Raw genomic sequence first — 12,547 nt, 5'->3', positions numbered from 1 at the left:
CACGTCTTGTTCCTGACACATTCCCCCAGGTATGAAGTTAGGCACTGTCCCAACAACACCCTCAGGTTCAAGAATTCTCTAGAAGGACTCTAGAACTACCAAGAACTAGCATACTCAGTTATGGCTAGTTACAGTAAAAAGACAGAGCGACCACAGCATGAGTGCAGCATGTGGGGCAGCCCCAGGAGGCTGCAGTATGGAACCCCAGCGGTCCTCTCCCCGTGGAGTCATGGGCCGCGATGTTACAGTGCACAGAAGCTGCCACCCTGGGAGCCCCTGGCCTGCGTCTTCATTGGGGCCTCCATCATGTAGACCTCGGTCCCCAGCCCCTTGGAGACTGAGCTGGAATGGCATGGCCCTGGAGGAAACCTTAGCTCTAGGAAGCGGGTGTGGTTTTGAGCCACAGTGACCTGGCCTTGCCCTCTGGTGGAGCCACTGAGGGGGGCTGGACAGTAGGCTCAGGACTCCCAGCAGGGTGTGGGTGACAGCAGCTGATGGAGGGACCTCCCAATGAAGGGTGATACAGAGTGGGGGTGGGAACAGGAAGAGCATAGCCCCGGAATGTGAGAAATCCTCGAGGGGCAGTGAGGAAGGCACAGGTATAGGTGCAGGTGCACGTGCAGGTGTGGTTAAGGCCTAGCTGCAGGCAGAGGAAAGGGCGAGATTCCTGTGTCCAGACTGGACTGTCGGGGCCTGTCTCTCGAGCAGGTGAAGCGGGCGGTGGTGCAGGTGATCAGCGCCATGGCCCACCACGGCTACCTGGAGCAACCTGGGGGTGAGGCGATGCTGGAGTACATCGTGCAGCAGTGCGCGCTGCCCCCTGACACCCAGGTAAGGGGCCGCCCACCACCTGCTCAGCCCAGAACCTGTCAGCTCTGCTAGGGAATGTGGGCCAGAACCTGTCAGCTCTGCTAGGTGCGAGGCTTCAAGGAGGGGGCAGGCCGGGTGAAGCCTCGGGCTGGTGCCCAGCAGCTTTCTCTAGTGTTAGTCAGGGCCTCTGCACCCCAGTGGTCACTTCCTCAGCTCCAGAACTCAGATGGGAGAGGCAGAACAGGCACAGGGCTCTCTGAGGCTTTTCTATTTAAAAAGCTACTAAGCAAATCCCACTTTCTTCTTGAAGAAGCGCAAGGTAGACATTGGTGAAATAAATGCACTACGGGGTGGTCATGACATCCCTGCCGCCAGCCTGTGGTGAGCACTGCAGCCTCAGCCGCCCTCCTGCTCTGGGCCTGGTCTCTCCAGGTCCACAGAGCTGGCCTGTCTGCCAAGCTCAGCACCCAGACGAGCCTGACAAGGGACCTGTGTGCCCCCAAATGGGGCGTCAACCTTGATGCTGAAACATGAATTCAGCCAGAGCTAGTGGAGGCTGCGAGTCTGTCCCTAACAGTGGCAGGAGCCTCATAAGCGAACCCAGTTATGTGCTTTTCTCCTCGGCCTTGGGAGGATGGGTCCCTTGTCAGGGTTGTTGGGCACAACTGGGGAGGATGGACTCCCATGGTAGGAAATATGCTTTTAACACCTTTTGGTAAGGAAGATTCTACAGTGAATTCTTTGATTCCTTGTCAACATTTTGAATCCGAGGAAATGAGACTTAAATGACTGGAGGCAGCGAGCCCCGAACCATTCTGGAAGTCCAGGTACAAGGGCACTGGCTGTTTCGACTGTATTCACCCCTCAACTCTCCTTTAAGTCAGGGTTATGAAGTCTAATCCACATACAGCAAAATGCACCCTTTAAAAACTTTTCATTTTAAAATCCCCACCCGAGGACATGCTTTTATTGATTTTAGAGAGAGAGGAAAGGAGAAGGAGAGAGAGAGAGAGAGGAAACATCAGTCGGTTGCCTCCTGTATGTGCCCTAATCGGGAATTAAACCCGAAACCCAAATATGTGCCCTGACTGGGAACTGAACCTATGACCTTTCAGTGCACAGGCCATGCAGTGGAGTATTACTCAGTCTTGAGAAGGAGGAAATTCTGACACTCGCTACATTGTGGACAAACTTTGAAAAATTTTGCTGATTAAACATTGATCTAGTTTTAGAATCAATTTATGATTTTCTAACTCCATTGATTTTTCTGTATTTGTTGTTTGGCCCTTTGTTGTAACAAAGAGCTTTCCTGTTCCTACTCTCGTGTATATTTCAGTGTGGATTGTGGGCTGCTTTTTATGCAGTGGTCCTTAATCCATTTCTGTTGTTGGTTTTGGTGGCAGATTGTGCTGAGTTTGGCAGGTGTCCTTGTGGCACTGTCTCTGTCGGTTCCTCTCTGGCACAGGGCGATGTTCCAGGCTCACCTTGAACTGTCCTTGTCTCCAGCTCTGGACCCTTTTCAGATGAGCTGTTTTTATCTTTTATATTTGTCTCCTTTGTTTCTTTAGATTTTTCTGGCTCTCTGATTTTACTTCTCTCTAGTACTTGTACTGTTTGTATGGTAACACTTCTGTCTTTCATCTTTCTTTCTGGTTCTTATTCTCCCTCCAGTCTGCGACCTGTTCCTCCAAGTCAGTCATCTCTTCCTCAGCAATAACCATCTCACTGTTAACTTCCTGAGTCAGAGTCTGTCTTTCAGCTCGTATAATTTTTCACGTTCATGGTTCATGTTAGTATTTCCCTACCTATAGTATGTTTCCAGGGTAAGTTTATGTTCTTGGTCTGTGTGTCCTCGTATTTCTGCTCCTGATGGACTTTGTTGTGGCCTCAGTGTCCGCTGTCGGATAGTGTGCAGTTTCTATTCGAGTTCTTTATTAACCCAAAGTTTCTTTTAAGATATTTAACATTTTCTAGGGAAACAGCTTTTCATGGCTATCGTGGATTTGTAATTTTATTTCATCATCTGCATTGAATCTGGCCAGGTATTTTTCCATGCTTAAGAGTCTTTTTGGCTAATGAGTGGTCAGGCTTTCAAAGTTGTTTGCTATATTTTTAGAGCGAGCTTTAAAAATTGTTATTCAAGGCCTGAATATCCCTAGTTTTTCTCCTTGGCTTTGATTTCTAAGCAAGAGATATTAAGTCTCCACAGCCAGAGCAGTGGCTCAGAGCAGTGCTGGGCGCTGATATTTCAAAGCATGAGTGGATGGCCAGGCAAAGCCTTTAGAAAACTGGTCATTCTCTTTCTCGAATGAGCACCACTCACTGTCTCTAGGTTCTTGTCTGTTTTTGGTGGAAGTGGGAGTGTTCTCAGGTAGTCATGTTTCCAGGTAGGCCCTCCCAGCTCTGCAGTTGGCATTGCCAGTCAGGGATGAAGCTACCTCTCAGGCAGCCAGTGGCTTACAGGGAGTGCTCAGGGTTTCCTTCATTTTGGAGATTAGACCTAAGCCAGGTGAGCCTGCTTTCCTGGGCAGTTTTAGCAAAGACTTCATTTCCTGTCCATGGCAGGTGCCATGGGTGTCCCTTCGGTGGTGGCTAGGCAGGGTCTGTCCAGTCTTTGTACAGGCTGTGTCCTCACGGCCCAGAGCCCAGACCAGGAACCCTGGAAAACAGCCATGCTGTGTGGTGCTCCACGTTCCTACCCCCACACCCCCAGCCTCAGAAGCCCGGCAACGGTGAGGAGCCCACTGCCGACAGTGTGCGAGACATCAGCGTCAGCACCCTCTACCTGGTCAGCACCACTGTGGACAGGATGAGTGACGTGAGTGTGTGGGCCCTGCCCCGCCCTGTGACTGACCACGCCCCTCCTGGCCCCTTGGCCCAGTGCCTACCAAACTGGCCAAACCTTCCAGAGTACCGCGGTGCCTGCAGGGGAGCCTCTCTGAGGCTGTGGCCCCTGCAGCCGCACTACTGAGACAGACCATGGCATTGCCCCCAGGTCCTCTGGCCGTACCTGCTTGAGTTCCTCACCCCCGTGCACTTCACCGGGGCACTGACCCCGCTCTGCAGGAGCCTGGTGCACTTGGCCCAGAAGAGGCAGGAGGCAGGGACTGACACCCTCCTCATCCAGTACGATGGCAACGGTGCGCAGAACCTGCAGGCGCAGGCGGCAGACCCTGACCCCACCCAGACCTTGCCCCCAACCCTTCCACCCCCAGTCACCGCCCCTCCAGGCCCTGCCCCTTATTAGCCCCACCCCTCCACCCCGTCCTGCCTGGCCCCAGGCAGCCACCCCTGAGCTTCTTGTCTCCTTTGCAGTGACCCTGCCATCTCCCTACGCCATAGCCACCAGGCTTCTGGTAAGTAGCACAGCTCCCTCTGAGGGCATCAGGAGAGAAGTAGACTCCCCTCCGTCCCTGGGTCCCCTGTGTTCGTGCTGTCACGGCTAAGGAAAGGACACTGTTTTGCAGTGGGGGCCAGTCGGGCACTCCCATTTGGGTACTGGGGAGCTGTGTGTTGGGGGACTCATTGCCTCCATCCCAACACCTCATGGGCAGCCTTGTGGTCTGGCTTGGGCATGAGCTCTCACCTGCGCCTCTGCAGACCGTGTCTTCCAGCCCATACCTGGGGGGCGGCCGCGGGGCTGCCTCGCTGTGCCTCCTGAACATCCTGCATCGAGACATCCACCCTTCGTTGGGTCAGCGGTGGGCAACAACTATCCCCCTGTTGCTGGAGTACCTGGACGGTGAGGCCTGGGAGGTGGGTGGGCCCCTCCACCTCTGATCCCATTCTGACTGTCAGGGTAGCACTGGCCTGTGGGGATCAGGGTTTTGTAAGTGGAAAAAATAGCCTCCACTGTGATTCAGAAAGGGTCTGGGCAGCCTGGCCAGTGTGGCTCAGAGGTTGAGCGGCACCAGGAGGTTGCCGGTTCGATTCTCAGTTGGGGCACATGCCCAGGTTGGGCCAACTGATGCTCTCTCATCGATGTTTCTCTCTCCCCCTCTCCCTTCATCCCTCTCTAAAGTCAATAAAGAAAAAAATTAAAATAAAAAAGAAAGGTTTGCCCTGGCCAGTTTGGCTCAGCGGTTGGAGCGTTGGCCTGTGGACCAGAGAGTCCCAGGTTTGGTTCCCGGTAGGGGCACATACCAAAAAGGATAGGGTCTGGGCAGCAGGCCAAAGGGTGTTCCTGCTGGTGTCTTGGGAGCACCTGGGATGTGGGCCCACTCTGGCTTTTTTTTGTGCTCTGGACGATGGGGCGGGGCCCGGTCCAGGTGGGGAGTGCTGGGTGGCACCTGGCTGGGTGCTCTGAACACCCCACTCTTGCCTGTTTTGATGGGCCCGCCTGCCAGACTGACTGGTGACTGTCATTCCAGAGCACACTGAGGAGACCCTGTCACAGAAGGAGTGGGAGGAGAAGCTGCTGGTGGTGAGAGAAGGGAGAGGAGGCTGAGGTGTGGCCTGGCTGGGTGGGAAGAGCCTGAGGGCTGTGCCTTTCTTGGGTAGTGTTACCTGCCTTGACCTAGTGGCATGGCTGGGGGAGGGACAGGCAGGTGTCTCTGGGGTGAGGATTGTCTGCCCTCACAGATTGCCTCCCTGCTGTGACAGCCAGATTACAGGGCCTTTGAGATGCCCTGGCCATGGCAGCCTTCTGTCTTGTCCATTGCCTGGCCCAGAGCTGTCTGCACACCTAACCGCTGCATGTCCGCCTGGACTCGAAGGTCATTCACCACCATTCAGAGCCTTGACATAGGACCACCCTGAGGTCACTGTGTGACACCCCTGGGCCTTGGTCCCTCCCTAGCCAGCCCTGTGGAGGCCGAGTTCCCAGCCCTCAACTGCTGCCCCTGCCCGCAGTTCCTTCGGGACAGTCTTGCTGTGGTGTCTGACAACACGTGGACCTGCCAGCTGAGCCTGGAGATGTGCAAGCAGCTACCTTGTTACAACGGGACGCCCCAGGAGAAGGTGCTGGGGGGGTACCCCAGAAGAAGGTGCTGGGGGGGGCGCCCCAGGAGAAGGTGCTGGGTTGGAGGGGACGCCCCAGGAGAAGGTGCTGGGGGGGTGCCCCAGGAGAAGGTGCTGGGATGGGGTGCCCCAGGAGAAGGTGCTGGGGTGGGGTGCCCCAGGAGAAGGTGCTGGGTTGGAGGGGATGCCCAGGAGAAGGTGCTGGGTTGGAGGGGATGCCCCAGGATAAGGTGCTGGGGGGTGCCCCAGGAGAAGGTGCTGGGTGGGGGTAACGCCCCAGGAGAAGGTGCTGGGTTGGAGGGGATGCCCCAGGATAAGGTGCTGGGGGGTGCCCCAGGAGAAGGTGCTGGGGTGGGGTGCCCCAGGAGAAGGTGCTGGGTTGGAGGGGATGCCCAGGAGAAGGTGCTGGGTTGGAGGGGACGCCCCAGGATAAGGTGCTGGGGGGTGCCCCAGGAGAAGGTGCTGGGGTGGAGGGGATGCCCCAGGAGAAGGTGCTGGGTGGGGGTAACACCCCAGGAGAAGGTGCTGGGTTGGAGGGGATGCCCCAGGAGAAGGTGCAGATGGGGGTAACGCCCCAGGAGAAGGTGCTGGGTGGGGGAGGCGCCCTGGGAGAAAATGTGGCGGGATGGCCTGCTGTTTCTGGGCATGGTCCTTAGGTCCAAGTTTCTGTGCTTTGATTCATTGCTGCCTGAGTCTGTCTCTGGTGGCCCTAGTGGCTCTGGCAGAACCAGAAAACGAAGGCCTGTGAGCCACCTCATAGTGGCTGATGACTGGGAGACTCCCTGCTCATGCAGTAGCCAGTGCCATGGGTTCCCAGCAGCCCCTCCCATGGCTGACTGGCAGCTCTGGGCCTCCCTCCACTGGGCTTCAGCACAGCTCGCTCCCTGGCTTTGCTGCAGAACTTCCTGTATAAATGCGTGGGGACTGCTCTGGGTGCTGCTTCCAGTAAGGACGTGGTGAGGAAACTCCTACAGGAGCTGCTGGAGACCGCCAGATACCAGGAGGAGGCTGAGCGCGAGGTGTCAGCACCTGCTCCCCAACCGCCCCCCAGGAAGCCCTGGGCCCACTGCTGGCTGACAGTGCTCACTGTCCTCTCAGGCACTGAGCCAGCATGAGCATGTGTGCATGTGTGTGTGCTGTGCACAGATGCAGCCATGTGGTGTGTACATGTGTGTGCAGTGTGCATGCATGATGCGTGCTCCTCCTGTCCTCGCCCCCGCACCCACCCCTGCACATGTCCTGCCCAGTGTGAGTGCCCCATGTGCCTCCCCAGGGTCTGGCCTGTTGCTTTGGGATCTGTGCCATCTCCCACCTGGATGACACCCTGGCCCAGCTGGAGGACTTTGTGAGGTCGGATGTGTTCAGAAAATCCGTTGGCATTTTCAACATTTTTAAGGTACAGCGGTCAGGCTGGGGAGGTCTGGTGGGACTGGCCTGGATTCTGAGGTCCTGGGAGGTGGGGCATCCAAAAGCTGCATCCAGTCTCTGCTTCCTCGTGGGCGGGGCAACCGCGGCTCCCTCTCAGCTGGTGTCAGGGAACATGCAGCCCTCTGCCAGTCTGGGCCTTGAGGATGGGAGCTGCCTCCTCTGCTGTCTCATCACCCATCTGTTCGACCTCTGCCCCTTGGTGGTCAGCGGAGGCCGCATTCTTGCCAAAGCCCATTTCAGGAGGGCTGTGTGCCTATACCTGAGCCTTTGTCCCTCCCTGTTCTGTTTCCCGGTGCCTGTCCCGGTCACAGAATCTCAGGGCTGGACTGGATGTGCAGGGCCAGCCCACACTTCTGTGTGAGCAGGTGTGAGCAAGCCCCAAGGACAGAGGGGACCCTGGCTCAACTCCCCAGCTCTTCCTCCTGCTTGATCTTCCCCCCTTGGTCCCCCACTCAGACCTTTGGTCTTTGTCCCTTGGTCCCCAAAGAGCCCAAGTCTGGCTTGACCTGCTGTCTCCAGTGGAGGGGCTCCCCCTGGGGTTGAGAGTTAAGCCTCTGATGTTGCTGGCAGCTCTGCCTTCTTTCAGAGAAACTCGGGGGTTGTGTAGGAGGGGTCCTGGGGGGGGCGGGTAAACTGTGATTGAGTCCTGCCTCCCGCCCTGCCTCAGGATCGGAGCGATCACGAGGTAGAGAAAGTGAAGGGCACACTGATCCTGTGCTATGGGCACGTGGCCGCACGGGCCCCCCGTGAGCTGGTGCTGGCCAGGGCCGAGTCCGACATCCTGCGGAACATGTTCCAGTGCTTCAGCACCAAGGTGGGCCCCTGGACGGGCATCGGGGGAGGGCGCCAACGCCATGATCTCACATTTTAATGCCTCTCACTTTTTGTTGTTCAGGTTCTGGGAATAAAGGTAGAGACCAAGGTACAGTGTGTAGGTGATAAGCACAGACTATGCCTTTCTCTCTCCCCTGGGCTGGGCTGAGCTTCAGGGACAGGAGCCAGGGGGGTACCTGCTGGGACTTCCTGGTCCTGGTCCCTGGAGATGGCATTCTGGAACCCCACCCCAGGGCTTGTCTTTATGTACCTTGAGCAGCCCTTCCCCTGCCCTGGCCTGTGCTCTGGATGGTGGGTGGGAAGAAGGGGGCCTTCTGCCACTTGAGCAGTGGTGGTGGGTTTGCAGGCAGGGGCAGGGAGCTGCGGGCTGCAGTCCCTCTCCTGGCTCTGCTCCCTGATGCTCACGGGGCTGACCTCTCAGCAAGCGCCTGGGAAAGGGCTACCTTCCGAAGCCGGTGACAGTGACCTCTGGCCTACTAACCCGTCTCCCTTCTGGAACCTCTGGCACTAATCGGGAAGCCCCTCTCTGCTACTGTCGGGCCCTCCCCTTGAGGACAGACCCTCTATCTCCTGGGCTGGGGGAGTGGTGTCCTAAGAGTTGTCTCTCCTCTCTAGCCCTTTAGAGTGGGGGGGGGCACCATCCATGTCCCCCAGACCCCAGAGGCCAAGTTGGGGGGACAGACAGGAGCAGCCCCACTCTGCTGCCGCTCTTTTTGGGTATCCTTCCTTCTCCCATCTTGGGGGGCCCTTCCAGCCTCACCACAGGGTGCAGGGGACATGGAAACAGAACATGCCTTCTGTCTGCAGTTGTCTGCCCAAGGCCATGACCCAGGGACCCCAGGGCCTGGGCCAGGCAGAGAGCTGAGTCCTCAAGGTTCCTTTACAGGTGCTCTCTTGGTCCTTGTGGCTTTAACAAGCCCTTAAGAACAGGGGACGTGTGGTGTGGTCTTGCTGTGGGCAGCCACCCATTCTGGGCTTAGCCCCATGGGCCAACAGGCAGTGGCCACCACCTCAGGGCAGAGCCGCACTGGGGAGGGTGTTGGTGGCCTCCTGCAGCCCGCTGTCCCTGTAGGACCCGGCGCTGCAGCTGTGCCTCGCCCAGAGCGTGTGCATGGTGTGCCAGGCCATTTGCAGCAGCGCGCAGGCCGGCTCCTTCCACTTCTCCAGGAAGGCAGAGCTGGTGTCCCAGATGATGGTGAGGCTGTGTGGGCCTGGTGGGGCCTGGGGTGGCTGGAGGGTGCCGACACAGACAAGGGGAGATGGGTCTGGGGTGGCCGGGGCACATCAGGGAGGATCCTAGCACCTACTTGGCACAGTGATTGGCCCAAAGTTGGCGCATGATGGGGAGGAAAGCGGGTACTTTGGCCCAGGCCTGAGTCATGTGCTGTCCCCCCAGGATTTCATCAAGGCAGAGCCCCAAGACTCCCTCCGAACACCCATTCGGAAGAAGGCCATGCTCGCCTGCACCCATCTGGTGTATCCTTTCCTCTGGGCACTGGCTCCTGGGGTGAGGGCTCGAGACAGCTGGACAGGCCCAGCCCTTAACTCGCAGTTCAGCTCTCTGGAGCCCGAGCTGGAAGAGCAGGCGCAAACAGACATGATCCACGGCTGTCTGCACAGTGTCATGGCTGTGCTGCCCGAGCCCGAGGGGGAGGATGGCCTCCAGGAGGTATCTCTGCATGCCCCTTGTCCCCTGCCAGTGTCCATGGGGGGCAGAGAAGAGGCTGCTATGGCCAGTGGGGTCACTGGTGGAGCCAGCGCCTCCTTCGCTCCCTTCCAGTCCCTGTACCTGGACACCATGCATGCCCTTGAGGATCTGCTGAGGAGCACCCTTCGGCGGAACATGACCCCCCAGGGCCTGCAGATCATGGTGGAGGTGTGCAGTGGGGCACTGGCAGCCAACCCTCATTTGTTTCTCAGGGCCCTAGGGGCCATTTGGTGCTTTCTGCAATGTGGGGTGTGTGGCAGGTGTGCAGATGGGGGTGGGCGCTGCCCAGATGGGGCTTGGAGTCTATTCCTGTGTTCCCTTCGTTTCATGGTGCTTCTGATCGTCTGGGGCCATTGAGGTGGGGTGGGCAGGTGGTGACCTGGCTTGCTCTGGGTCCACCTGGGGTGGCCATGTGTGTGATCCAGGCCAGCAGGACAGAGACGGGGCAGGGGTGAGCTGCAGCGGTGATGACCCTCTCAGATCCGGCCCACTGGCCCCCAAAGCTTGGAAGGGTGGCCTAATAGGGACATTGGCCTGCATGCAGTGCACAGGCTCTTGCCTCCTGGGCTGTCCCCAAAGCTGGCACCTGTGTGAAGCCCCCCTCTTCCCCAGCACCTGAGCCCATGGATCAAGTCCCCTCGGGGCTACGAGCGGGCGCGGGCACTTGGCCTGAGCGCCTGCCTGCTGCAGTTCTTCCTGGAGCACCTGTGCGTCAGTGTGAGTAACAGGCAGTGACCACACAGCTGCCCCCACCCCACCTTCCCAGGTGTCCCACCCCCGCTCCTGTGCTCGGAGACTGCTGTCTGCTGCCTTCACGTCACGAATCACCCAGCGGGCTTTCTGGCTGTCCTCAGACCCCACCCTGGGCTCATCCCACATTCCAGAGATTGTCCATGCTCTGTCTGAAGACGTCCATGTAGGGCTGGTCAGGGCCAGGAGTGTCCTCAGGGCTGGCCACTCAGAGTTCAGTCTGATGGGTAACTTTGTCCTTAGAGCCCATGCGTCAGCCCGGACGGATGTGTGTTATGTTCCCCAGTGAAGGAACGCCAGCTGGGGAGCAGGGTGCAGAAGGAGAAAACGAGGGCACTGGAGCTGGAAGCAGCCGTTGGGGCAAAGACAAAGCCTGACCGCTCAGAGGGTGTGGGAAAGGCAGATGCGTGGGGCAGGTGCGGTGTTCAGGGCTTGCCCAGGAGCCACACTGGTGAGCGTTTTAATGTTTGGTGAGGCTTCGGAGCTCACACGCATGCGCTTCCAGATTCCCCAGCTGTCCTTACAAGGCCTTTAACCCAGGTGACTTTGGCTTGGTGCGACAGCCCTGACAGCCCTGCTGCGGTTGAGACGGGATCCATGGGCTGAGTGGTCGAGTCAGCCGAGTCTGAGGATGGGTGTTTCGTTGTGGTTGTCAGTGTAACTGTATTCAGTTGTGCCTAATTACTGCTGATTGCTGGGATACTTAGTAACTGGGTCGTTTTCAAGACTCCTTTGTTACTCCTTTTTTTTTTTTTTGTACGTGCCCCTAGCGGGAACCGAACCAGAAGCTCTCTGGTCCGCAGGCCAATGCTCCAACCATTGAACCAAACTGGCCAGGGCAACTCCTGTGTTACTTCTAAGAACTTTCAGTTAGTTCCTTGTGCTTTTCAGATACACGATCATATAGTTTACAAATGCTAGAGATGTTGGCTCTTCCCCCATTACCTGCACCTTAGTCCCTCCTTCAATAGCACTTTGGGAACACTACGGAACGATGGCCCCATCTGGGGAGTTTGACCGCTGAGCACGAGGCCTGACCTGCTGGGCTACATTTGCTTGTCCCCATGTTCCGCGGTGCCATTTGTTTTAATGGGGACTTTTATTTTATTGTTATTTTTTTATTCCTCACCTGAGGATATTTTTCTACTTATTATCAGATAAAGTGGGAGGGAGGGGCGGAGAGAAAGAGACAGTTAGAAACATCGATGTGATAGAACCACATTGACTGGTTGCCTCCTGCATGACCCGACCAGGGCTGGGGACAAACCGCAACCATGGTACGTGCCTTTGATCAGAATCAAACCCACGACTCATTGGTCTGCGGGCCTACGCTCTAACCGCTGAGCCAAACTGGCCAGGGCAGTACTTTTATTTTTAAGTATATTAATTGGAGAGAGGTCAGGTTGTTGCTCCACTTATTTCTGCATTTATTGATTGCTTCTTGTATTTGCCCTGACCAGGGATCGAACCTGCAACCTTAGTGTATTGGGATGATGCTCTAACCCACTGAGCTACCTGGCTAGGGCCTTAATGAGAATTTTCATCAGGAGCACAGATTGGATGTTGCAGATATCGTTTTTATTTTTATTTATTTTTTTCATCTATCAGGATAATTGTAGGTGTTTTCTCTTGGTGTTTTCCTATTTTTTTTAAATGTACCCAAACTTCCATTCTTTACGTGGCCCAGCCTGCTGTGTGTCGCCTGATGGCTCTTGCCGTCTGTGCGCCACGGACGAGCTGTTCGCACTCAGGTTTGCCAGTCTTCACGTCACCCCAGTCTGACTCGAGTCTGTGATTGTGTGTGCGTGGCAGACACTTGACCTTGATGAGACGAACAGCGTCTGGTCCCCAGGGTCCTTTTCTCAACACTCCAGCCTCCTCCCCTCTGTTATTTTCCATGCTGGTGACTCCAGGACCAGGACGGGGCAAGAAGGCCGAGGGGTGTGAGCTGGGGGTGTTAACTGGTGTTCAACGGCCCAGGGCTGGAGGGTGTAAGGCTCAGTATTTGAGGAGAGAAGGGGCTCTGAAAAAAACAGGACCAGAACCCAGTTAGGGTGG

At 56.8% G+C, this 12,547-nt stretch overlaps 1 protein-coding gene across 6 annotated transcripts in view; it reads left to right on the top strand.

Moving 5' to 3' along the window:
• Positions 1-12,547, top strand: part of MROH1 (maestro heat like repeat family member 1) — a 48,044-nt gene that overhangs the window by 20,004 nt on the left and 15,493 nt on the right. For 4 of the 6 annotated variants that reach the window (XM_036281228.1, XM_036281226.1, XM_036281225.1 and 1 more), the window contains 16 exons: positions 709-831; positions 3,524-3,628; positions 3,806-3,950; positions 4,126-4,166; positions 4,411-4,552; positions 5,181-5,233; positions 5,662-5,769; positions 6,669-6,788; positions 7,043-7,165; positions 7,865-8,011; positions 8,093-8,119; positions 9,104-9,226; positions 9,428-9,507; positions 9,589-9,700; positions 9,812-9,907; positions 10,352-10,456. In XM_036281228.1, the coding sequence (XP_036137121.1) occupies positions 709-831; positions 3,524-3,628; positions 3,806-3,950; positions 4,126-4,166; positions 4,411-4,552; positions 5,181-5,233; positions 5,662-5,769; positions 6,669-6,788; positions 7,043-7,165; positions 7,865-8,011; positions 8,093-8,119; positions 9,104-9,226; positions 9,428-9,507; positions 9,589-9,700; positions 9,812-9,907; positions 10,352-10,456 (1,650 nt within the window). The remainder of the gene's footprint in view (positions 1-708; positions 832-3,523; positions 3,629-3,805; positions 3,951-4,125; positions 4,167-4,410; positions 4,553-5,180; positions 5,234-5,661; positions 5,770-6,668; positions 6,789-7,042; positions 7,166-7,864; positions 8,012-8,092; positions 8,120-9,103; positions 9,227-9,427; positions 9,508-9,588; positions 9,701-9,811; positions 9,908-10,351; positions 10,457-12,547) is intronic. The other 2 variants (XM_036281227.1, XM_036281230.1) reach the window with 2 other exon arrangements.

This window comes from Molossus molossus, unplaced genomic scaffold, assembly GCF_014108415.1.
Source record: "Molossus molossus isolate mMolMol1 unplaced genomic scaffold, mMolMol1.p scaffold_m16_p_33, whole genome shotgun sequence".
Taxonomy (NCBI): domain Eukaryota; kingdom Metazoa; phylum Chordata; class Mammalia; order Chiroptera; family Molossidae; genus Molossus; species Molossus molossus.
The sequence above is the reverse complement of the archived record's forward strand: the minus strand, read 5'-3'. Positions and strand labels throughout refer to the sequence as shown.